The sequence below is a fragment of the Agelaius phoeniceus genome, chromosome 25 (assembly GCF_051311805.1).
Source record: "Agelaius phoeniceus isolate bAgePho1 chromosome 25, bAgePho1.hap1, whole genome shotgun sequence".
NCBI classification, from domain to species: domain Eukaryota; kingdom Metazoa; phylum Chordata; class Aves; order Passeriformes; family Icteridae; genus Agelaius; species Agelaius phoeniceus.
The window spans coordinates 5,831,738-5,857,593 of record NC_135289.1 but is presented as its reverse complement, the minus strand read 5'-3'; the positions used below and the strand labels follow the sequence as shown (position 1 = coordinate 5,857,593).

The 25,856-nt window shown below is 49.7% G+C and overlaps 1 protein-coding gene across 1 annotated transcript in view; it reads right to left on the bottom strand.

Annotated features, from left to right (window-relative positions):
- LGR6 (leucine rich repeat containing G protein-coupled receptor 6) overlaps positions 1 to 25,856 on the bottom strand; it is a 172,279-nt gene that overhangs the window by 99,650 nt on the left and 46,773 nt on the right. Inside the window, exon 2 of the mRNA XM_054648754.2 lies at positions 8,482 to 8,553. Within this exon, the coding sequence (XP_054504729.2) occupies positions 8,482 to 8,553 (72 nt within the window). The remainder of the gene's footprint in view (positions 1 to 8,481; positions 8,554 to 25,856) is intronic.

Sequence of the window (25,856 nt, the reverse complement as noted above, 5' to 3'; positions counted from 1 at the left end):
GCTTGGTTCCCTCTGTCCCCCTCACTCAAACTCTCAGAAATTCCCCTGCTTGGCAGACAGGCACCCATTGAATATATCTGCAGAATTCAGATCCCACAGGAAACGCAGTGAAATGGTTCTTTCCTTTCCATTTAAAATGGAACAATAACATTTGAAGTGATGCTGCCAGTGTGACATCCCCTGAGACAGCTCTTAATTCACTCCTTCTGTGGAGGAGCTTGGGTGAATAACCCTACCAAGGAGGACAGAAAGGCACTGCCTTTGCCCTAAGCACAGGGAAGAGGAGCTGTTCTTGCAGGGCTGAAATTCTGAAATTCCACATGGGCTCAGCTCTAGGCCTGCTCAGGGCTCTTTTTAGGACAGACCTAATTCAGTGCTATGTCCTGCTCTCCTGAAGTTTACACTGTGACATGGGGTTGGGAGAAAGAGAAAGCTCTGGATTTTAAAAGTGGCAGATAGAAGGGGCAGGTAGAAGGGGAGGGTGACAGCTGGATGTGGCTGGCTTGCTTCAGAGAGCTCGTGGTGGATTTTAGATCCTGCCCCCCCGCCTCCCCTTCCACCACTCCCGTGATTTCTGGGAACATTCCTCCAGGCTTTGATCTGCATTCCCAATACACTCCAAGTTGGAACAAACTCATGGTTTACCACTGTATGGTTGCTGCTGTTCAGTTACCACAGGCTCAACCCTCCTGTATCTTGGGCTTCTTGGTCATGCTACAACTTCCATGGCACGCCCGAAGGCTGTGCTGGGCAAGATGGCTCATGTCAGGTGCTCAGGCAGCTCAGGGATGCTCTTATCACTCACATTAGGAGGCAGGAACGTTGCCCATTGGCAGGACAGGACAAACATGTGTGTCCATATCCCAGTGAAATTCTCCCCTTGCCAAACTTCTATTGAGCGTGTCGGCCGCCCCTTTGATCTCCTGCTCGGGGTGGTTTCTCAAGCGCTCACCCTCTCGAGGCAGTGTGCCCAGACACTCCATGCTCCTGCCTAAACTGTGTCATCCTGCCAAGCCTGGGCCTTCCCCTGGGCACACAGGGGACCACAGGCCCCGTGTCATGCCTGAGTTTGTTCTTGTGCTGGTGCAAAGCAGGAATGAAGCCAATTAAGTCAACAAGTGAAAACATGGTGCATTTGAGGAAAGGGCCAGGCCTGGACTCTTCCTTCTCACACAGGAATCTGCAGCTGGTCCTAGTCTGGTATCTCCTGAAGATGCCTCTAATGTGGTCTGTGCTGTCTCACTCCATCCCTGAGGAGAAGACTGTGCCTGTTTGCAGCCCTGCTCACTGTACCCCCCTCAATGCCTGTTCCAACTCGATAGATTGATCGCATTTGTTCTTTTGTTTATGGTCCTCAAGCCAGTTTTCAACCCACATGAATGCTCATATGCAAGCCAGTTTGCATTCATTTGCCAAGTAATATTAGTAAGACACAGCCCCTTAATGAACAGGACAGTGAAGACTTTCACTCCATCTCTTTATGTTATAAACTGCAAAGGTTTTCTGTTTGTTCCCTCCAAACTTTCAGAGCAGTTTTCACTTTTGACTCTACTTTTGGTGCCCCACTTGGGGTACCCCAGAACATGGTTAGTCATATGGAAAGCAGTTTTCAGGAAAACTGGATTCAGCTATCTCACCTAGCAAGGATTTTCAGTTGCTGAACACTCTCCCTGGTCTAAATGGAGTAGAAATAAAATGGAAATCTCTAAATTTCCAAAACATTTTGAATTTGGTTTGGGCAGCTGCAATATTTTGGCCTCATTGGTCAATGTTCATGATAGACAACCCCTTAGAAGCCCTTCTCTCCTGTCCTCACCTGCACCTTGGCCAGTGCTAAGGACAGTCCTCACCCCATGCACAGGGATGAGCTTTGGGAGGCTTCATCAGAGGAATTATCCTTTAACTCTCTCTGTGCTTTTGCTCACCCACTGAACTGATGAGCTGCCCCATCCTCTGCCAAGGACTGGTGCCAGCCAGGGGGACAGAAAGTCCTGGATCAACCAGAGCTGGTCTCCTTTTTTGCCAACAAGTTGTGCCCTGGTGCCTTCTCTGCATAGGAGCTGTGCAGAATCCTGGGGGAACCACAGAGACCAAGAATTCAGAGCTGCAGCTCTTTAGCTACGGCCACCTGGAAATGGAGAGCTGTGCCAGGCAAGGTGACTACCAAGGGAGCAGTGGTTCTGCCTCCAAATCTCAGCATGGCAAAACAATTTCATGGCCCTACCAGCGTTTGTGTCTCCATGAGAGACCTGTCCAGCCTGATGTGTCATGGAAACCCACCACAGCTGCTGTCTCAGGAGTCCCCTACTTCAGACACTGCTCCAGAAGCAGCTTCTCAGCCCAGTGCCAGCCCATGTGAGCATTGCCCAGGAATGCCAGCCCTGCTGCCACAGAGGAGCTGTCACTCCCACAGGAGCCATGCCCCACTACAGTGCTGCCTCCTCCAGGAGTGACATTGCCTTGGAGTGAGACCTTGTGCTGAACAATCTCCCCAGAGTGGATGTTCCAGATGCCTGGAGGCTGATGGGGGGCTGGGAGTGCTCTAACAACAGGCAAGGGCAGCCAAGAGCAGCACTGGTCCCCATAAGCTGTGATGGCTCCATTGGACCACATGGGAAAGGGAGTGAGAGGGGGGTTCCCTCACAGGTACAAGGCAGGAGAAGAGGGCTGCTGCATTCACATTGCAGCATGCATGCCTGCATGTCCTAGGGTGACATTATGATGCTTGTATCCCCATTTGTGTGTTCTGTTTATGCTGGGTATCATTTTCTGTGCCTTCAAGACTGGCTGTGAAGAGCGAATGTTTTGTTTTGGTTTTGCTACCAGCCGCTCCCCCACAGCTGGCGCGACACAGAGACAGGGCAGTACATGGGTGCTGCTTTTGCTTTTTGCTTTGCTTTTTGCTTTGCTCTTGCTTCTGCTTTGCTCCTGCTTCGCTCTCCCTTTTTGCTCCTGCTCATTAGTTAGTAGCTAAGCAGTCCAAATTTTTTCCTGGACTATTTCTCCTTTCCCTTTTTTTTGGATCTACTTGAACCTGCTCCGGACTGGGACCTGGGAAACACCAAGAGTTTGCACCTTGTGGCCTAGTGGGGCCTGCTGTGGGCAGCAGCCATTCCCAGTGCTGGAGGGACTGATAACAGAGCGACCACCCCCAAGAGAGACCTTCTGAATTTGTCATCTTTTTCAGAGCAGTGAAAGAGCGGTGTCATCTGGTATTGTTCATTTTGTGTGCTGGGGGGTGCTGTGCTTGTTAAATAAACAGGTTCTTTCCACTTGTCTCCAAGGAATCCTTCCCAACCTGGTTGGGTGGAGGGACTGTGTGGCTTTGCTTTCTGGAGGGGCTCCCTTTTGGAGCTTTTCTCCCAAATTTGCCCTAAACCAGGACACTGCATTTTATTTCATTTTGCTTTCATGCCGTTTCTTGGTCCCTGGGCTGGCAGAGCCGGCGGCGGGTGCTGAGCGCGGTGCTGAGCCTGCTCCCCATGCTGGTGAGTCCCTCTGCCCCCGGGGCCCGAGAACAGGCAGGTGAAAGAGCCAGTGGCTGGGAAGGGGTCTGATCTTGCCGCTGTGCCCTGAAGCAAGAGGTGAATGGCAATGAACACCTGCCTTTGGCTGCAGTTTCCCTTCTTGGCACCGAGCGCTCGCGCTTGGATTCAAAGCGCGGTAACAAAGCCCTTGCCGGCGAACACATTTCAACATGTTATTATTCCCAGGCCGGCTTTCAAGATCTCTTTCTATTCCTTCTGTACTGATTGCTCTTGTTTCTCTTGGCTCCCAGCTCTGGCTTTTCAGGCTTCATTAACTGGAATTTATTAGCAACTTTAAACAATCTTCCTGCTGCCAAAAAGAGAGAAAGAAAAGAAGAAGGGGGGAAAAAAGGGGAAAGAAACAAAGAGGAGACATACTAAACTCTGGGCTGTTCCCTGCCTGTGTGAGGCCCAGCTCTGAACACCTCTATCTGTGCAGGTTTTCTTTGGAGGGAAAGTCTGGTGAATGCCTGGGCTGGGACTGTGCCTGCCTGTGCAGCCTCTCCTCTCCTGTCTCTGGAGGGGAGGCTGGGGGCCAGAGGGGAGCACAGCCACTGAGGCCCCTCTCCCACTCCTCTTCAAAGGCAGCTGAGTCTGGAGGATCTGGTCTCTGGACATCTCCTGAGTATGAGACCTAATTGCACTCACAACACCCTCCTGGGCAGCTCTCAGTAAATACAAATGGCCCACAGGGCACACCTGAGGGCCTGCTCTCATTGCTGGACAATGAAGCTCTGGCAGTGAAAATTACTTTATCAGAGCACATAGGGAGCGAGCTGGAGCAGTCCCTGTGCCCTCATCTGTGCCCTAACCACAGCATCCCCCCTGATGCCATCAGGACATGTTTGGTGTCCAGAGCAGAGAGGAGCCAGTGCAGAAATGCCCTGTGGGACACAGCCTGGCTGGGTGTCATGGGTGGCACCCGTGGGTGATGGCCCTGCTGTCCTCAGGACCCTCATGTGCCACCCTGCTCTGGTTTTTTCCTCACAGTGTGCAGAGGGCTAATGTGCTCAGGTGGGTCCACAGTCTGGATTTGCAGGGCTCCACAGCAGTGAAACCTGGCACGTTTTGTCCTTGTTGTCCATGGGACACATGGGCTTCATCCACCCATTTTTGCAGCTGTCTTTTCCTTTCCCCATTATTATTTTTCCTCAGCTGAATCCCAGCTCCATGCACAAGCTCAGCCACGAGTCCAGCTGCTGTCTGACTTCTGGGAAACTTCACTTGCATGAGGAGCCTGGGGTGGTGCTAAAATAGAGGAACAGAAGGAGGAGAAGTGGTGAAGGGTGTGAAACACCAGCTCTCCTCCACGGGACCCTGGGCTACTGGGGCTAAATTTAAAGAGAGAGAAGATGGAATCAGAGAATCATGGGCAAGAGCAGGAGAGGAGAACCATGAGGAGGAGCCAGAGGAACCTGGGCTTTCTCTGCCCGTTGAAGAAGATAAGGGTTATAGATCAAGGACAAGATGTCAAGAGTTCCTGGGATGTTTCTGAGCATTAGGTCATTTCATAGAATCTTGAAAAGGAGATTTGAAAATCTGGGTTGAAATTGGCAAATTTTTTGCTGAGGAACCTCTGATTTTTTTCGTAAGATTCAAGCACCTAAGGTATCTTTGGCAATAAAGCAAATATAATTTGAAATACCATTTCCTTTTAGGGCTTTACCCAAAGTAAAAGACTAAATGTTAAGAAGTAACCTGAAGATGAAACAATTTTTTCTCTCTCAGGTTAAAAGAAATTTTTGAGGTTGACCAAAGCCCCAGAACATCAGTTTTGGTTCACCTTGAACTGAATTTTGTAAATTTTGTCTTTGATTGCTCCAGCCCGTCACTTGCCTGGTTTATCCAGGAGATAATAGGGAACATAAAGCTGTAGATATTGAACTATTGGGAGCATTCAAAGGAGGGCAGTGAGGATGAGGAAGGGCCTGCAGGGGAAGTTGTGTGAGGAGCATCTGGGCCCACCTGTTCTGTTCAGCCCCCAGAGAAGAGGAAGAGGGGCAGGCACTGATCTGTCTGTGAGCCGTGACAGGACCCAAGGGATTGGCCTGATAATGTGTCAGGGCAGGGAATTGGTCATGGCTCCAGGCCTGACAGAGTTCAAAAGGCATTTGGACCAAGGTGACTCTAGGGGATGGTGCTATATAGGGCTGGGGGTTGGAATTGATGATCTTTGTGGGTCCCTTCCAGCTCAGACCATTCTGTGCCTTAGGGACTCTGTGTAGAGGGCAGACTGGGGCCATAAAGCCACCCAAAATCTCTGGGGGTGAGAAACCTGCTGAAGGCTTTCCATCTACCTGAGCACAGGCACCTGCAGCCAGGATGAGCTGCAGCAGAGTCCTCCTCATTGTCAGCCCTTCCCTGCTGGAGGGGGACAGGCAGGGAGGGCTCCCTCCTGCCCAGGAGACACTGGGATGCTGGGTTTGGGGTACCTGGGCTGTCCCTCAGTGCTCAGCAGGGCTTTCTGCTCTTCACTCCCTGCCATGTCCCAGCTCTGCCATGGGGGTGAAGACAAAGGGCTTGGGCTGCTACGTGTCACCCTGGGAATGTGTCCCAGGCAGATGAAATCAGCAGAGATCTGAGCTGTGAAACCTGAACAAACTTCCCTTGAGGATGTCTAAACAAGCAGGATTTGTTTGCTTGATTCTTATGCGTGTCCTGGCACAGAGGGTGATCCCAGCCTGAATGTCATGGTCCTGATGTAATGTTGTGGGATGAAAATTTGGTGAAGATATAAATGAAAAGAGCAGGGAAAATGCCAGGCAAGTTGCATTATTGGTCAATGACAGCCCTATGAATGCTGAACAAACTGTCCCTGTCTAGCTGTTGTTGTTGAATCACTTTTAATTTGCCATAATATATAAAATCCTTCCTTGCTTGATTTCATATAAATTACTTGATTTCCATAAATAGGATTACTATCTTACTGCTATCAAATTCAAGCAGGCACTTTGCTATGCACAAGTATATGATGCTGCAGTTTGCATTTCTTCCTTTAACTGTGATGTCAATCCTTTCCAAAGGGAGACTTGTGACACACTGGACCTCCAGTAAAATATTATCTAACAACTTCCAACTATTTTTTCAGATTTTCCTCTTTAAATTTTTCCCCTTTGCCTCTTTCATTCATAATTATTTTTGGCTGTGAGAAGCTGGCTCTTTTGGAACCTATGAATATTTATTCCTTGCTGGTTGAGGCTGCTCTGTTTGTACATGATGTAACCAGGACACGGTTGCTCGCAGCAAGACAACTGCTAATTGTACACAGAGGAGTCTGGGTGTGTGAAAAGCCTCAGCACCCCCAGTGAAGGTGCTGGGTGCCCACATTTCAACATGGAAGTTGATAAAATGAAAGGAGAAAGGCTGCAAGATGGGTGCAAGGTGCTGAAGAACCCACTTCTGTGAGCAGCTCTGGCTCCAAAGCATTTTTGATCCAAAACAGGATCAAAAATGTTTCCTTGTCAGCCTGTGAATGCCTGCTGGGGAGGGTGCCTGGGGTGGCTGGGTCCTTACAATTCCAAAGAATTTGAAATACAGACAGATGGTGATCAGTTACAAGACCATTTGAAGTAAAAACCTGTAATATAAAATCACAGAATCCTGCAATGATTTGGATTTGGAGGGACCTTAAAGATCATCTCATTCCACCCCTGCCATGGACAGGAACAGCTTCCACCAGCCCAAGCCCCATCCAGACTCGCCCTGGACACTTCCAAGGATTCAGGGGCAGCCATAACTTCTCTGGGCACCCTGTGCCAGGATCTCACAGGTGATATCCTGTGATATCTGTAATTCTGACATTTTGGAAAATACCATTGATGAAATGCCAGTGTTGTGCCTTGTGGTGGCAGCAAGATCTGATTCAGAGAAGTGAAAGTTGTTTCATTGAGGCAGATTAAGTTGCAGTAACTGTTATATACACAGTAAGTTCACAACACACATCAAATGAAGCATTAATATTAGGATTTCATGAATACAATAACAGTGTTTTGAAGAAATTGTGTTTTCCAACAGAAGCTGTTGTGTTGAAAGTATCAACAGCATGAGAATAACACCTGGAGGTATTTCTCATGGTCAAGTGGAGTAAGACCATACAGGTGCAATTTACTAATGCAGAAATGGTCAACCTCAACATTCTGCCCCCTGGGCTCCCATTTTTGGGGCTCACAAAGGATTCCAGTGGTTTCTTGTGCTGCTGGTTAATTTTCACACTTTCAGAAGTGGGGCCACTCCTTCACTGACACACAGCCACATGCTGATCCCCAGGACTGAGGCTGCTGCTGTGTCTGAGTGTGTCTGCTCAGACCTCAGTGCACACTGCTGGGACACCTCGGCCTCTGGGGGAAGCTTTTTGGATTTCAGTTTTGCAGGGTGGCTCTGTGTGACATCCCTGGGGGGCTCAGTGTGACATCCCTGGGGACACAGGGACTGCATTGTGACACCCCTGAGGGATGCATGTGACATCCCTGGGGGGCTCAGTGTGACACCGCTGAGGGACTGAGTATGACAGCCCTGGGGTCTGTGTGCAACATCCCTGGGGGGCTCAGTGTGACACCCCTGGGAACTCTGTGTGACACCCTTGAGGGACCCTGTGAAGCACCCAGGGGCTCCTGTGTCTCTGGGCTGCAGGAGGCTGTGAGGGGGACCCTGGCTGCTGAAGGGTGAGTGAAACTCTCTGATTGCTGGCTCTGCTCCAGGCTACAGTGTTGATTTTTGAATGAGAGATTAGGTCCTCTTTTATTTTGGCTTTTGGCCCCACCTCAGCCTGAAGGTGACGACCTCAGCGAAACCCCTAAGCTGGAGCAGCAAACAAAGCCTGTCCCAGCACAGGCTGCTCCCAGCTCAGCCTGCAGCTGCAGGAGCAGCCCTGGAGGCTGTGGCCAGTGCTGGAGGAGCCTGTGCAGTGTCCCCCCAGCCCCAGCACCCCCTGCCCATGCAGCACCCCCATACTCACAGCTCCTCCAGGAAGCGCAGGTGCCGGAGCGCGCGGGGCTGCAGCTGGCTGATGTTGTTCATGCTCAGGTCTCTGGCAGGAAGCAAACACAGAGGTTTCTGATCAGTGGTTTGCACAGAATGAACCCCAGTGCCAGGCTCTGGGTCCCCTCTGTGCTAAGTGGGAGAGTGAGAAGCCTCTGCAAGCAGCATTTCAGCATTAGCAGCTGATCACAGCCCGGGCTCTGCCTGCAGAGGGATGGATGGAGAGGAGTAGCCAGAGAGAGCTGGCTCCTTCAGGGTGGTCTGCCTCAGCTCCTCCAAGTTATGAAGCAAGTTAGGACATTTCCCAGCAGCATCAGCAGCCCTGCTGTCTCACAAGTTTTGGAGAGTGAACAGGAAGCCCCGTGACACTGGAAAGGACAACTTGTCCCTGAGCCCAGGAGCATCTCTCTGTCACCATGGCCGTGCCAGCCCCCACAGGGAGATTTTCCAGTGTGTGGACAGACATGTGCTTTTGAGGAGCCAGCAGCCCATGAGAGAAGGGGTCCATGCCACTGGACTGCCTTTCTCTCCACTGTACAAACTAGAGAAGCACACCAGGACTGAGGGGCAGAGCTTGGCTCTGTGGGTGACAAACTGAGGTCAGCAGGTGGAAGGAACCTGGCTGATTGTGCTTGTCTCACTCTGCCATCTCCAGCTAAAGGCTCATCTCCTCTGCCTGGCTTCCAGAGAGCCTCTGGAGGAGGCTGTGCTGGTACCCAGAGGGTCCAGGCTGGTTCTGAAGCCCTCTGCATGTTACAGTCACTGTGAGCTGCCTGAGCAGAGCTCTCCCCATCTCAGGCTGTGAGAGCAGCTGAGTCTGTCCCAGGTGATTCAATGCACAAGCTGGTATTTGGGGAAAACAAGGATATTTCCAGGCTGTTCTTGTGGTCAATGCACAAGCTGGTATGTGGGGAAAACAAGGATATTTCCAGGCTGTTCTTGGGGTCAATGCACAAGCTGGTATCTGGGGAAAACAAGGATATTTCCAGGCTGTTCTTGTGGTCAATGCACAAGCTGGTATCTGGGGAAAACAAGGATGTTTCCAGGCTGTTCTTGGGGTCTGATAGCTGCAACCCTGCCCTCATGAGCAGCTGCACATGATGAAACCCACACTGCTCACCCCAGCCTAGAGCAGGCTGTGTCCAGGTGAGCAAGGGAGCACTGACCCTTAAAGCTGAGGTAAGATGAGGCAGAATTAAAAGCTGGGGTGGTTAAACCCGATGGGAATAGATGGGGAATATCCTCTGGGCTGCTCTTTGTCACTGGGCACAGGCAGGGCACAGCTCAGCTCCTCCTGGCACTGAACACAGCACAGCCTGGTGGGTGTGATGGGAAAATGAGCAGAAACAACAACAAAATAAAAGCAATTTATTTACTCTTTCCTTCTGTGAGCCTCTCACACTTGTGAGCCTGAGGAAGGGCTTCCCTGCCCTCCCAGGGGCACTGGGAATGCCTTGGCATTGGGAGGAGGCTCGTGCCAAGGACAAGGACAGAAGCACAAAGGAGAAAAGCCCCTCAGGAGAGCCCAGCAATACAAGAGGGACCTCTCTGAGCTGTTCCACCTGCCCAGAGCCCCTGAGATCTCCCAGGTAATGGAGCAAATGATCTGGAGCATCTCAGCTGGCTTTGGGCTCTGGGGAGGAAATTGCTTCGCTGAAAAATGTACTGAGATTTGCCTTTGTATTCCTCAGTAAAAAATGCTGGAGTTTTGCTGGTAAAGAGCAGAACACCTCAGGGGCATAGGCTTCTACATTTTGACCACTTTCCACAAAAAAACCCCAAACCACCATGTTCTAACCAGCTCCATTTAGCATTGGTGTCACTGCAGGTGACACACCAGGAAGGCTGGATGCTGTCCTTGTATATTCTCTGGAGAGGTGTCCTGTGACAAAACCACACACTTTTGTGAGCCCTTTTGAAAATACTCCTGGAGAAGTTTACTTTTTTCTTTTTAACTTTCTCTTCTCCAAAGAAGTAGTAGAAAACTCACCAAAATCCTATAAGAATTCAAAATTCCATTTTCAGAATGAGTGTAAAAAGAAAATTATTGCCTGCACTGTTCTGTGTGCAATGCTGCATTCTATATTTTGGTGATCCTGGGATACAAGGGTTAAAACATTATTTTGTGCTGCTTCTATTTTTATTTTTAAACCCCCAAGGGCAGTTGCTACTTAGCACCCATTAAAACATCTTTTTTTCCTACATCAAAGTGTCTCCTGTTTGTGTTGTAATGAATCTGTCTGATGTTTTGACATGTTGTGGAACAATGTGAAAATAACGAAAAATAATGTAAAATGAAAGACTGTGAGAGAAAACACAGATCTGAAACATCCAAGATCTCCTTGAAACTCTGAGGTATATTCCTTAAGTTGCTTTCTGCTGGTAGTGTAGAGAATACCCCTTGCCTGCCCCTTTCCAAGCCTCATGGAAGTGCCTTTTGTGTGCCCAGGTGCTCCCCAGGTGTGGTGGGGACAGCTGGACACTGGCTGGGTGGTGGCTGCAGGGATGTCCAGACTCATCAGCCTGGGCCCATCAGTCCCAGGCAGCAGCAGGGCTCTGGGTGGCTGAGGATATGGGACAATATCTTTTATTATCTTCTAGAATCCCAGATAGTTTGGGCAGGAAAGGACCTCCAAGCTCATCTCATTCCACCCCTGCCATGGCTGGGACACTTTCCACTCTCCCTGGTTTCTCCAAGCCCCATCCAACCTGGCCTTGGACACTTTCCTCCTGCCCTGATCCATACCTAAAAGGAGAAAATCAATACCTAAAAGGAACAAAATACACTGGTTTCATAAAATACACTGGTTTCTGAAAAAGTCTTCCAAAAGGCAGAGGAGAGATGCCCTTATCCATCACCCTGGAGCCTCACAGCTCCACAGAATGTGGCTTTTCTTTCCAAGCCCCCCTCCTGCAGCCCTGGGGCTCTGGGCACAGGCAGGTCTGAGACAAGGGGGTCTCTCCCACCATCTCTTTGGGCAGTGAAGAAGAGCCCAGCCTTTTTTCAAGGTTGTTACATAGAAAATATTTTGAGGAAATTTATTTAAAAGTCACTGCTGTTTTGGCTGTTTGAACACTCTGGTGGTTTGCAGTCCTGCAGGACTCAAGTGTAATACATCTCCACTGACAGCCCTGGAAAGGGCACCCCAAAAGGGCAAATCCTGGCAGTGATTTTCCAGCTAATGAACAGCAAGGCAAAGGTTCCAGGCACTCAGCTTTGCCATGAACTCTGCAGTGTGACATCCTGCAGGGACCCCCCAGCAGCTCCTCCAGAGCAGGGGACATCACACCCGACCTGGGGTGCTGGAATCCCTGGCCTGGCCCTGGTGTGAGGACAGCATGGAATGTGCAAGGACAAATGGTGTGAAGGAGGAACAGATTCCTCCAAGGGCTGGAAATAAACTTCCCAAGCACAGCCCTGGACCTGGTGATTTTTCTAGCCACAAAAGTACGAGATGTTTCTCCACAGGCTGTCCATGCTTGTGTGAAAGCTGAGGCACAGGATTCTTGCCTGAAGTGTTGTGGGAGTAAATATTTGACTTATTACTCATTTAAAGATGTTGTTGACTTGTTGCTGTGTTTTCCCAAGCTTGTGATTTTCCTCTTAGTAATGTTTCTTATGTTATGTACATCCCCAACACATGCAAGGGTGGAAATGCTTCCTGTCAGAGCAATCAGAGGAGCTGTTTATCTCTTCAAGTGTTTGGGGGTGGTTACTTCAGTCAGCCACATTCAGTTAATTCAAAAGGAACCCACAGTATTTGAACCTTGTTGGATTATTTTTTCTGCAGCATCAAGCAGAATAAAAAGGGATCCATGGATAAATGGGTCAGGGTCTCCTCTGACCTTTCCCAGCTGTGTCAGTGACCTTGGCTTTCCAAGCCAGGGCTCTCTTCTGGGTGCCTGAGCATCCAGGGAAGCCAAACAAGTGCTGGGTCACTCATGTCTGTGCATGGCCCTTGTCATCTGCACTGGATAAACCATTCCAAAGGTGAGGTCTGTACCAGAGCAGGCAGTACAGAAATGCACTAATTATTCAAATCTCAAAGTCCCTTAAACTCTAAAAGAAATCAGAAAGGTAGGAGAAGAAATGGGGTGCTGCAGCTTCACCCAGGCTTGCAGGACCTGCAGAGGAACTGTCCAGATTCTTGCCTTTGAGTTCATGATACCTCTCAGCAGTGGTGCTCTGGGACAAGCCACCCCTCTCCTGTCCCAGAGCTCCCCTGTTCCTCCTTCCCCTGTGACTGCCCTGTCTGTCCTCTGTACAAAATATCAAATAAAAGCAGGAATTCTTTTGCTGTCAAATCACCCTTCATGGCTGTGGTCTGGAATGCTGCCAGCAGAGTGAACTACTCTACTACTCCCAAAACTGAAACTCTGCTCTCGTATCACCCTGCTTACCCAAGAAGCCTTTTAATGCCTCTTGCATTAAGTGTAGAATACACCTATGCTTTCAAATGGCACTGCACCAAAGCCATCATGGCTATAATTAGTGTGATTTAACTTTCCCCCCTTCCCCAACTAATTCTAAACATTTATCGTAAGCGTTTCTAACTTGTACCTGCAGGAAAACTGAGACACAGTTCATGGAAACTGAGCTCATGTGATTCAGCCTCAGACCTTACAACTCCTCTGGCCCTCGAGGTGTTCCTTAAATTATTTGCTTTGATGTCACCTTCTTTCATGAACAACCTTTGATTATTCACTGATTAGCTGATCTTCCTTTACCAAAAAATGAGGTGACACACACACAGTGCTGGGCTCCCTGCTGGGACTGCCTGCCACGCTGTGAGATGGTGAGCACAGAGTTTTAGCTCAGGGGTGATATGAGAAAAGAGATCAAAAGGGTTTTTCCTTGGCATCACTGCTGGGCAGGATGTGTGGGGTGCTCTGAGCCATGGAGTGTGGCAGGCCCAGGGCCTGCAATGCCCCCATGGTGTTCAGCAGCCCAAGATAGGAAATGCCCAGTGATGATGACTGGACCTTAGAAGCCCCTTTTTCTGCCTTCAGACCCTTGCTTATCTCTCTGCAAGGCTATAGGTCACTTTCCTTTGACCCTTCCTATTGGACAATTTCTAAAACCCCTGTACCCTATAAAAACCCCTACTTTTGCCCAGTTTGGCAGAAGAGCTGTCCCTGAGACCTTCACAGAAGATTCAATAAAGACACTCCTGTGGAACCTCACACAGCCTTCTCCTCTCTCTCCCTGTGTCTGCCTAAGGCACCCAGCAAGCAAAGAGCTGAAATCACAAATGAGCTGATAATCACTAGAGCTGATATCACCTAAGCTTGCTAAGGTGGCCTGTGGCTGGGAGCTGTTTGGGAGCTGGGACAGGCTGTGCTGGACAGGGCTGGGCCATCCAGACCCCATTGGGAACTGGGACAGGCTGTGCTGGACAGGGCTGGGCCATCCAGACCCCATTGGGAACTGGGACAGGCTGTGCTGGACAGGGCTGGGCTCTCCAGACCCCATTGGGAACTGGGACAGGCTGTGCTGGACAGGGCTGGGCTATCCAGACCCCATTGGGAACTGGGACAGGCTGTGCTGGACAGGGCTGGGCTCTCCAGACCCCATTGGGAACTGGGACAGGCTGTGCTGGACAGGGCTGGGCCATCCAGACCCCATTGGGAACTGGGACAGGCTGTGCTGGACAGGGCTGGGCTATCCAGGACCCTGCAGCCTGTTTGGATACCCCAAAACCCGGTGGGGGCTGCATTAATGGAGCTGTGGGGATGTCCCTGTGCAGCCCCTCTGGGAGGAGGCAGAGAGGCACCTGCAGGGCTGGGTGGATCTGCATGCTCTGGGCCAAAAGGACAGGATTTTATGCTGCTCTAAAGGGGCTGCATGAAGGACACCCTGCAAGTCTTGCCTGAACAACATCCCCAGATGCTCCTCTAGGGACAGCAGGATTGGTGCCTCTCACAAACCCAAAGCACCTAAAACTGCCCACTGAACTGGGGGAAGGTGAGCCCTGCCCATGAGCCCCACAGCTCCTGATGTGTCTTCCCAGGCACAAAGCAAAATGTTTCCTCAGAGATGGGCTGCAATTAATTAATGCAAGCACAATTAATGCAAGCAGAAGCCAACAGACCTAAAGCAGCACAGGTTGAAGCCCCTCCAGGACTGGGGCTGCTCAGCCAGGAGGGTTTGAAGGGGAAACTGCAGGGATAGGGTTTGGCTGAGGCCAAGCAGAGACACCTCAGAGCCAGATGTGCATCTGTGCATAGAAAATTGCACAGCTGGCAGAAAGATTCTCCTATGGAAAGAGCAACTCCTACCTGTGGCTTGGAGAAGTCATTCCCCAGCCACCTCTGTCTGCTCCAAAGGGGCAGAAGGTCTGTCCTTGGCTTCAGTCCCCTGAGGTGCTCCCCATGGGTCCCTCTGTCACTCAGCAGAGCAAGAGGCCTCTGCCTTCCTGCTCTTGCAGCCTTCAAGAATTTTGTTCTGCAAGGTCTCTGCAAGCTCAGGTTGCTGTTCCTGGACCTCCACAGAGCCCACAGTGGGGCACCCCATGGGCTTCTGGCTTCCCTGGTACCTCAGTGAAATCCAGTGAAATCCAAACTACAGCTGGAAGTGAGGGCAGACATGGCCCCAGTCATGGACAAGACTTTCAGTATTTTGGGAAATGAAGCTCTTGCTCCCTGTTTGTAAGGAGGCAAAGTCACCCAAAGGACAAATCTGAGATCCTGGTTTGAGCCTACAGGAAGCTGCTGAGAATCCCAGGTGGTGACTGTCTTCTCAGCCCCTAAATTGCTCTGCTGGATGAATATGTTCATATTTTTCAAGATGTTTAGGATATTAATGTGCTCTCTCCCCAGCCCAGGCTCAATCCAGCTCCTCTCACTTTTGGTGCTGAACCTGTGGCTTCCTGGACCATAAAAAACTCTTTCCTCACACTCAGGCAGGTGAGCAGAAATTTTTGTGATTGTGAGGAGAAGCTAATGACCTGCTATCCTCTTGATTAATTAGTTGCACAATGACAGCATGAAGGCCTCCCAGTCCAGCAGTCTGATTTCATGGGGAACTGAACAAACCAGACCAAAATTCCCGTCCTTATCCTGGAAAGGCCCAGCACTAGGCCTGTTCTTGTAAGGAATGAAACACCCTGAAATCCCTGGATGCTGAGCACTGCCTGTGCCTCTCTCCTGGCCACTCTCATTAGCATCCAGTAAAAATGCACAGTTACACCACCAGGAAAGAAGCCCAAGGGCAATAAATGATGGTTTCAGAAATACTTCAGATTATACTAGAGTGATTCATAAAGGTACTCACTATCTCTTTTCCTCTTTATCTTGAAATCTCCAAGGTCACCACAAAATGCCTGAATTGCCTGGGGCAAAGCTGGGGCTGATGGTAAAATGGTACCTGGAGCCATAGAACCAGCTGAAATTCTTCCTAACAGCCTGCAGGTTGAAAACTACACTAAAGGTAGTCTCCATAAAGAGAAGGAGAAAGGGAAGATAAAGAGATCAAAGCACTAAGAGCTCATTTACATCACACCATATCTGGAGGCACCAGCACTGCTTCAATCCCATATCACTGCAATGGGCAAGAGCTGAACGTGTTTCTACTCCCACCTCTCCACGTTTGAAAATAGATCAGTCATCTCAGATCATCCCCCACGTGTAGGCCCTAGCCCAAATCTCCACAACATTTCAATAATGAAGTCTCAGCCAAGGCCAGTTTGCCAGGGTGAGATCAAACCCATTCCTGCACCAGAAGCTGGGTCTGTGCAGTGGGAGCAGTGACCCTGGGCAAGTAAAGCTCTGCCACCCTGGCTGCTCCTCCTGCACCTCTCCCTGTAGCTGTCCTGGCTGTGCCCTGTGCCAGCTGTGCCCTGTGCCAGGCTGTGCCCTCCAGCAGGGCAGCAGGAGGGGGCTGAGCAGGGCACTGATGCCTTTCTGCCCCTGGGGATGGCTGGAGGGGGAACCAGAAGAAATCACTTCTAGAAACCCTCTGGCAGGTCAGGGCTGCCATCCCACCCCAGGGGCTGCCAGGGGGAGTCAGGGGAGACAGGAGGGTGTGGGGTGAAGCCCAGGGCAGGTGGAAGCTCAGGGCACTTGGCTGCAGCCAGGTGGAGGAGAGAGGGATGAGAACAGCAGCCCCTGTGCCAGGGGCAGGAATGAGACCTGGATCAGAGCATAAGGGCACTCTTTCTAAATAGGCAAAATTGTTTATTTTGCACAGTGTGTTATAGAATCACAGAATCATAAAATATCCCGAGCTGGAAGGGGCCCACAAGGATGGAGTCAAATCCTGCACAGGACAGCCCCAAGGATCTCCCCATGTGCCTCAGAGTTGTCCAAACACTCCTTGAACCCATGGAGGTTTTTCTCCTGGGCTCTGTCTCCTGTCTGTAGCTGTCCTGGCTCCCAAGGAACATGGCAATCCCAGGGGAGACAATCCCAGCCCAGGTGCTGTGGGAGGCAGGGAGCAGATGGCTGCTCTGGCTGGGTGCAGCTCTGGGGAGCACGACAGGCACTGACACCCCTGGGCCTGTGTGGGTGCTGTGGTGGCTTCTGTGCCATCACACAGAGCTGGGGATGGGGAATCTCCCACTGGTGGGGAAGGTGAAACAGGAAAGCCTTATAAATATGATTGCCTGGCAAAAGATTTTGAGAGTATGGAAACTATAAGCGAGATTGAAATGAAAGCAAGCTTTGAGATCCCTCAGTTACTGAACAGCTGGAAAACAATGGTGTGGCCAGCTGAAGGTGATCCCCTTTTGATGGAACAACACCCTCTGCTTGCAGACAGGCCCAAGGGGCAGAGCAGACCCTGCCAGCTTGGCAGAAGGGGCCCAAAGAGGAGTTTTTAGGGTTTAAAATGTAACACAGTGTGGTAATGTAATGATTCTTACAGGCTGTATGGAAATGCTATAGGATTTGTATCTTGTACTAGATTGGTTAGTGAGAATCAGAATATTCAACACAGAAGAAGATTTATGGCATTGTAATGGGAACCTCACTCTCTTACCCTTTTACTCTCTCACCCTCTCATCCTCTCTCCCCCTCTCTTCTCTCAGTCCTGCTCCAGCTGTGGCTGGCAGCTCCCAGCAGGGCCCTGCACCCAGGCCCTTTGCAATAACCCCAAGTTCCAAGCCCTGGCTGCAGAGATCTCTCCTCTCCATCCATCCCCACTGTCCTACCCCTGGTGCTCCTACATCCCACACCAAACAGGGGGAGGCTGACAGAGCCCCTGCCATTCCCTCTTTCACCTCCCAGACAGAGCAGCCAGTGCAGCAGTCTGCTTTGAGTTGGATGTTGGGCAAGAAGCACAATTTTTCTTTTCTGTTACCATTCTGCAAGTTCGTGTTTTTGGTGATTTCCATGAAAGGGAGGTCCAGAAGGAATTGGTTTGGGTTGATCAAAATAATAAAAACCATGTTGGTTTTTTCCCCCCCTTCAGTGTTGACATTAAAAAAATCATCCCAGAAAGGGCATTCTACACCAGAAGTAATTTGAAAAGAAAAATGTTTCTGTCCAGAAAATGTCAAAGCAGGGCTTCTCAAACTCTTTAAAACTCTTTTTACATGTTAGCCTAACTTAATAGGGTTCAGAGTTGACAAGTGGATGAGCTGGGTCAACCTTAATATTTTCATTAGTGTGAGTACATCAAATCTAAAAGAACCTCTAAACTAAAAAGAAACATTGGGGCCTGAGTGAGAGCAAGGAACACCTTTTTAAAGCAAGAAAAATGAGATTGTAAGTATATGTCCTTTCTTCCCACCATGTCCTTTGGAGCAGTCACAGCCCAGCAACATCCTGACTTTTGGCAACTAAATGGTCTCCACTATGAAAAGTGGAGACTTTTGAAAGAGAATGAAAAGAACCTCATTCTTTTCTTGAATGAAGAAATTCATTAAAGAAAAGAATGAATGAAAAATAATGAAAGTGAAAATATGAAAGAACCTCATATCCCCTTGTGAGGATGAAAGAACCTCACATCCCCTGGTGTCCAGACTGGAGGGTTGTTCCCTGTTCTCCTCCAGGTCTCTGCTGAATTTCAGGTCCTCCCTTGCCAGACTTTTTGGGGACAAAATTCCTTCTGTGGGAGGCAATATTGTCTTAACCTGGAACAGCTACCAGGGAAAGGTGAACCCAGGAGCATCTTCCTCTTCTGCCCAGCCAAAGGCTTTTGAACAAGACAAGGAGCAGCAAACAGCAAACCAACAAAACTGGTGCATCCCCAGCATTCCCCATGCAAGTGGCCTTGAAACCAAATGGGTGTTGGAAATGTGTCCCCTCCCAAATACTGAATGCAGAAATGAACCCAGTTCTGGAACCAGGACAGCAGCTCAAGATCAGCCAGGGATGGTTTTAAGCCACAGGGCTGTTCTGGGCTGGCAGAAACTGCCTGGCAGAGGCTCCTGCACAGACTGGAGCTGTTCTGGCACCACAGCACCTCAGCTTATCCACTACAGCCTGCCCTGCCTGCTCTGGGTGCTGCCCACAGCTCCCAGACCTCTCTGGGCAGTTTGCCCCAATGCTCAGAGTAAAGGGATTTATTTACAGCCCACCTGGTGCCACCTGCATGGTGGTCCAACCACTCCTGGAGCCCAACAGAATTAATTCCTGTGGAAATGTTCCTGGGAGAGAACTGATCCACCTGGAGAGCAAGGCTTGTTGAAGTGCACCAAACAGCAGACACTGATGTGTGCAAACCCAGGGCACTGGGAATATTTCTCTGCCTGCTCTGGGGTGCCCTGACCCCCAGGGCAGCACTGACTGTGACCCTCATCCATGGAGAAAGTTTCCCAGACTTCAAGATAGACTGGAATCCCCAAAAGTGTGAAATAGATTATAGAGAGTAGTGTAGGTGAATCACTTGGTGAGAAATTGAGGTTTTGGGATTTTTAGTATGTTGTGGATGGAAGCAAGATGGAGGGCACAGGGTGTCCTCCTGGGTTTCTTCTTCTTCCTCCTTCTTCTTGGGTTTGGGTGGCATTTTGTAATTGGGTCTTTTGTAATTGGGCAGAAAAGTCCACATTGTGGGCTCTGTGGAATCAGTTATTGGGTTAAAAGGGAAAATAATCTAGGTGTCAGCTCTTAATCGGATAGTTTAGTTTTGAAAGACCTTGGAACAAGAGATTGTTGGACATTTTGTGCCTTCTAATGAAAAGCTGCAGAACTCACAGTAGTGAGACTGTTTTAGTGATAAGAAATAATGAACACCTGAGTCCAAACATTAACTACTGTCTCAAGTGCCTTCAGTCCAGAGCCAGAGAAACCCACAACTGGTACCCTCATACTGAAGCAGACAGGAACAGAGATGGGACAGGGTGTAAGTCCTGTCCACATGCAGGACTCCTCTGCTTGCAGGAGATGAGTGAGGAGGGTGTGACAGAGGCATGATGCTGGTTGGATGCAGTTGGAGGATGTGCTTTTTATGTACAAATTGCTGGTAAAGAATTGTATAGAATCTCTCTATACAGACACAAGACAAAGATACACAACAAATTAACATAGAATAAATCTCTCTGTGGCTATTCAGGGTGATTGTTCAGTGCTATATCTGGCTCAAGGGTGCCTAAATCACTGATTGCCAGGACCAGCCAGGGGTCCAGGCAGGCTGAGGGCAACACAGCAGCAGAGGTTATTGAAAGTTGTCTTCTTGTGGCTCCCAGAGGCTCTGGGTGAATTTCCATGAGCAAACACCTGAGAGTGGCGGGCAGTGCTGGAGACCTTGTGTCACCCACTTAATAGGGTTCAGAGTTGACAAGTGGATGAGCTGGGTCAACCTTAATATTTTCATTAGTGTGAGTACATCAGATCTAAAAGAACCTCTAAACAAAAAAGAAACATTGGGGACTGAATGAGAGCAAGGAACACCTTTTTAAAGCAAGAAAAATGAGATTGTAAGTATATCTCCTTTCTTCCCACCATGTCCTTTGGAGCAGCCACAGCCCAGCAACATCCTGACTTTTGGCAACTAAATGGTCTCCACTATGAAAAGTGGAGACTTTTGAAAGAGAATGAAAAGAACCTCATTCTTTTCTTGAATGAAGAAATTCATTCAAGAAAAGAATGAATGAAAAATAATGAAAGTGAAAATATGAAAGAACCTCATATCCCCTTGCTTCCTGGCTGTGTACCTGGCTGGGACTGGCTTCAGACCACCTTGGTACCTGTGGCCAGGTCAGAGAATCTGCAGAGAGCTCTGGATCTCCTTTAGGGAGTGGGCTGAGGGGAGGAAGGTGTGGGCTGCACACAGACATGCTTCCAGCTGCACATGGGGCTCCTGCAGCCACTGTCACCCACAGCCTTCCTTTGACTGCACCAGCTCTGCACAGAGCAGATTTGGCCCCACATATTCTGGAAAAGTATCAGTTGGAAGCCTAAGGAAAGGCAGAACTTGGGTTAGGGAGTTCCACCTGTACTGGAGCTGGAAGCCCTCGTGCACTCCTTCTGTGTGCCCACCATTAATTGGTGCAAGAGCTCCTTGCACATCTGGCCCAGAGCAGCCACCTCTGTCCTGTTCCTCTTCACTGCACACATCTGGGCTGTCCCATCCCTGCAGCTGATCCCTCTTGTCCCCAGCCCTGCTCCAGTGACCACAGAGAGCTGATGGCCGAGGCTGTGGCCGGTGGGCAGGAGCTCCACAGCCCAGAACTGCCAGAAGTGCAGGTCAGCACTCTGAGAGTGCTCACTTCTGTCACACTGAGGGAGTCTGGCAGCACACAGCTCTTCCTGTCATTCTCTGGCTGGCAGGGAATCAGGGAGAGCCTCTGACAGGTGTCAGTCACTGTGGGGAAGGGCTGCAGGAGTGAGGGAAAAGCTGCTGAGATGGAGAAGAACTGGGACAAGGCACTACTGGGAAAGCACTGGGCCAGGCTGCCTCTCCCCTTGGAAGGCACATTTTGGTGGGTTTAACACCAAATCATGTATAGAATCACAGAGTCATTAAAGGTCTCCAAGATCAGCAAGTCCAGCCTTTGACCAAATGCCACCATATCACTGTGGGCCCTCAAGCAGCCATCAACAAAGAGTGTGTTAAAGCTCTACACTACAAAAATATAAGAACTTTATGACTCCCTCCCCATTAGCAGGCTAACCTATATTTAAATAGGAGAATTAATGCTAGAATGAGTAACCAGGGTCCTCCCCCTATGAAGCAAGCTTACATCTGTACATTATTAACAAACCACCAATACACAACAAATCAAACAAGCAGAGTATTAAATATCTTGTTAACCCAACAGAGGAGCGTCCATTAAGAAAGATTAAAACCTGTAAAAGGAACTAGGCCCGACTGTTTACCAAAAACATAGCCCTCAGCTACCCAAAAACAGGTATTGAACCATATTATGGCAAAGTACCACATCTGCACCACTGCCCTGGGGACAAGCTGGTCCCAAAGTCCTGAGAATGGCAAGAAAACAGTAAAGGAGAACTGGAGGGTTGCAGTAGATGCACTGCTGACTCTTAGTGCAGTTTGTGCCTGTCACTACTTGGAAGTAAAAAAATTTGGAAACTTCTTACAGGGGACCAAATCTAATAAATTTTGTAGTTGAAAATGTCTGAATGGCTGATTGAAATGCTTTATGCTCACATCAAAACGTTTCATTCACTAAAAGCCAAGCCATGACAATGCAATATTTAATGACAGGCAGCACCTGCACAAACTAACCCGAGGCTGAATTTGGAAAAATCAAAAGTAAAATGAAACCCCAATTGAAACAAAATCCTTCACTTCAGACTCAAACATCTCCAATATGTTTTCATTCAAAAAATTCTACCACATCTCTGTTGCCTGGAAACTTTTGCGTTTGAGAAAGAGCAGTTTTTGCTCTAGGAAGCTCACTCAGAGAAAAGCCTGGTTTCCCTGGCATTGCAGGGGGATCCTTTTGCTGCTCACAAACAAGTTACCATCTTGGGATCCTGTGGGTGCCAGGTACTGCAGGAAAGGCACTGGGGGAGCCCTGGTCTTGATTCTGAGCTGATCCTGCCTTGTGCCCACAGAGATCTGAGACACCACAGGTTATCCCAAACAGCACTTAAAGCTTTCCCCTAGGGGAAAACTGCATCCAGTCCCAAAAGACTTGGCCAAAACTTTGGGCAAACAAAGAGCAATGGTTGTGTCCAGCCCAGAGCTGGCAGAGACACCTCCCAGCTGTGTCTCTTGTCTTTCAATCCCATTTGTTCTCTTGTCTTCCAATCCCAGCTGTGTCTCTTGTCTTCTGTATGCTCTGAATCCCAGCAGCCAGGTCAGCAGGGTCCTCCCTGGGCAGAATGGCTGAGAGAAACAGAGAGGTGGGGAAGAGCTGTGGGGGAATAAGAACCCTGTGCCTTTTGTCATGGATTGAGGTGCCCTGAGTTCAGGTTATGCTCTCCACCAGCAGGGAGGTGTATCACAAGGGTACAGGATGGGTCAGGCTGGGTGCAGCTCTGAGCAGCCTGGTCTGCTGGAACCCTAACCCTGACCCTGTCCCCTCCCTCAGCAGGGGAGTTGGAATCAGATGTGGTTTAAGGTCCCTCCCAAACCAAATCAGTCTGTAATTTGCAATCCTATGCAATTCTAAATCTTGTGGTTCTAATCCCCTGCTTTGCCCTGAGAGGAGCTGCCCCTTGCAATGATGGGGCAGCAGAATCTCCCTCAAGGTTTGCACTTTGCTGTTTTAGTCTGGTTTGTGCCACTAGTTCAGTCACAAGTGTGAGAAGCAGCTGTTTAGACAAAGAACTACCTGTGCAGGCTGGGATTCTCAAAGATACTCAAGTAAGGCCCTGAAAATTGCAAAGAGCAGCAACATCTGCAGGATGGCTGCCTTGAGAGGAGAAAACCTGGCTTAACCCAACACCTGCTGAGCAGCCAGGCAGTGTCCAGGGCTTGCCTTTCAGCCCCTTGTCTTGGAGGTGGAGTTGTCTGTGCCAAAAAGGGCAGAGAAGGAACAACCATGTCATGACAGAGCTGAATACATTTAATGCACTCAAGCAGGAAGGGAAGGCAATAATTCACTCTGGTCCAGGACTGCCTTGGGATGGTCTGGCACACCAGATGATTTATATTTAGAGCTGGGCTTGGCAGGTGCTTTTAGGGACCAGAAGTTTGGTTTTCAATTGTATTCAACCTGTCCCAAAAGTTGTTCAAACCATTCCAGCTTGTGGCATGGCCAACTATTAACTAGGTCAGTTGGGAAAGAAGTGCACAAAACTGCCCTCTTCTGTTTCCTGGGAGCTGGGTAGTGCTGCCTGCTGCCAGAGGCATGACACATTGATCAGAGCTCAGCCTCTTCAACATCCTGCCCCAAATATCTGGGTGGAGTGGCAGGAACCCAGAGCTGAGCTCCTGCCCTGCCTCAGTCTCAGGTTTTTGGTTGTTAATTGCAGCCCTGAGATGTGCAGGGTGTCTCTGTTTCTTCCCCCACGTCTGAAGAAAGACTCAGAGCTCTTCAGTTTTTGATCTTGAAGTTGTTTATTAATTCTTATCTATAAAATTTTCTTTCTGCCCAGCCGAGATCTGCTCAGCAGGGCAGCCACAGGCACTCTGACCACCCTCAGGGTGGTGTTGTCCTTTTATACTACAAACTACATAGAACATATTTACACTTAATTCCCAATACCCATCACCTGTGTTAGACAGTGCACTTCTACTCTAAACCAATCCCAAAGTGCCAGCATCACTGCAGAAAATGGAGACCAAGAAGAAGAAGAAGAAAGGCTGGACATGCCCAAGTTCCTCCATCTTATCCCCATAACCCCCATACCAAAAATCCTAAAATCGACATTTTCACCCTGTGATAATTTTATTCTTATACTATTCTAACCTCTGTGACTTTCAGGTCCTCATACAAAGCTGGTAACTTGCTCCAGGGGTCACAATCAAATCCCCAGGTGCTCTGGGCTGTGTGCCAGGGTCTCTGAGCCCCTGGCAGGGTCCTGGCAGCTCTGGACACCCAGAGGGATGCACTGAGTTCTGACAGCCCAGCCCTCTCCCCTGCCCTCCAGCCCCCTGTGCTGCCATGCTGAGAGCACTGAGATTGAAAGGCCAGATGAGAACAATGAAAATTGGCAGGCCAGTTGAGAACATTGAGCATTGAAAGGCCAGTTGAGAGCACTGAAAATTGGAAGCCAGATGAGAGCACTGAGATTAGAAGGCAAATTGAGGCCACATTTTCCCAGCACTGTGGCAGAAGGACAGACAACTTGGGGCTGTCCTAGGATGGGTTTTGCACCAGCCCTGCAGTGTCAGCTTGTGAGAGGCTGTGACCAAGGCTAAGGCTCCTGAAGCCAGTGCTGGCCACTGAGCAGCCCACACAGGAGGGGTGTGGAGGGGCTGGGGCACCCCCAGGCCTGTGCTCAGCAGTTGGATTGCCCACTTCACTCTGGAGCCTGGATCCCTGCTTTGGGCTCTGTTAGACAAGGCTTTGCTGCCAGAGCTGTGGGGATGGACAAGCCTCTGCTGGTGGCCAGGCCAGCATGAAGTGTTTGCCTTCATCATGAGACTCTGAGTAAATGAAAACTCAAAAAAAATAAAATTGGTCCTGCAAATGTTTCTGCCTTCCCTTTATTTGGTGTAGGAGGATGAATTTGCAGAGTGAGAAGGAGGTATCACCTTAGCTCAGGGAAGAAAACAGGCTCTGGGGGATTCACAGGCAATCCCTGCCTGAATTCCAGTGGCTGAGTTTGGGGACAGTCAGGAAAAGGAAAAAAAAAACCAGAATTCCACACAATTCAGAAGCTTAAATAAAATTTAAAATAGCTCTTTTAGCATCACTGAAATCCTCCATCTAGAGCTTTACAAGAGCTGAGCAGCACTGGCTTTCCTTCTGGTGCTGGGGTGGAAAACCACAAGGCTGATGTTAGGTGCAGAGATATCCCTGGGCATCTCCCACTGGCATCTGGAAGGGCAGTCAGAGGCCATGACATGAGTCTGGACATGGATTTCATCCATTTGCCTTCTCCCAGCACCCAGGCACCAGAACTTTGGGGGGTGCACAGCCCCAGGCTGGGGCTGCCCCCAGCATCTCCCCCTGGCACTCCCACCCTTTGCCCAGGTTGTCTGCCAGGCTGTGTCCAGCTGATAATGTCAATGCTCCTGCTGGCAATGTGTGTGCAGAGCTGTGCTGAAGGGCCCTAACACATCACCCTGCAGCTCCCTGTTCATGCTCTCACCAGCTCCCTCACCCCTGTCCAGGGCCACAACCCAGAGCTTGGAAAACTCGGTGAGGCAGCGCTGTCAGGAGGGGCTGTGACCCAGCTGTTTAAGCTGTGCAGCTGCAAAACTGAGCTAAACCAGCCACTCAGGACAGACACAGCACCTGGCTGGAGCACTCCAGAGCCCAAGCAATGCGGCAGCCTCAAGTTTTGGATGCCAGCAAAGCGGAGTGTTGCACCTGAAAGGATGATGAGGTG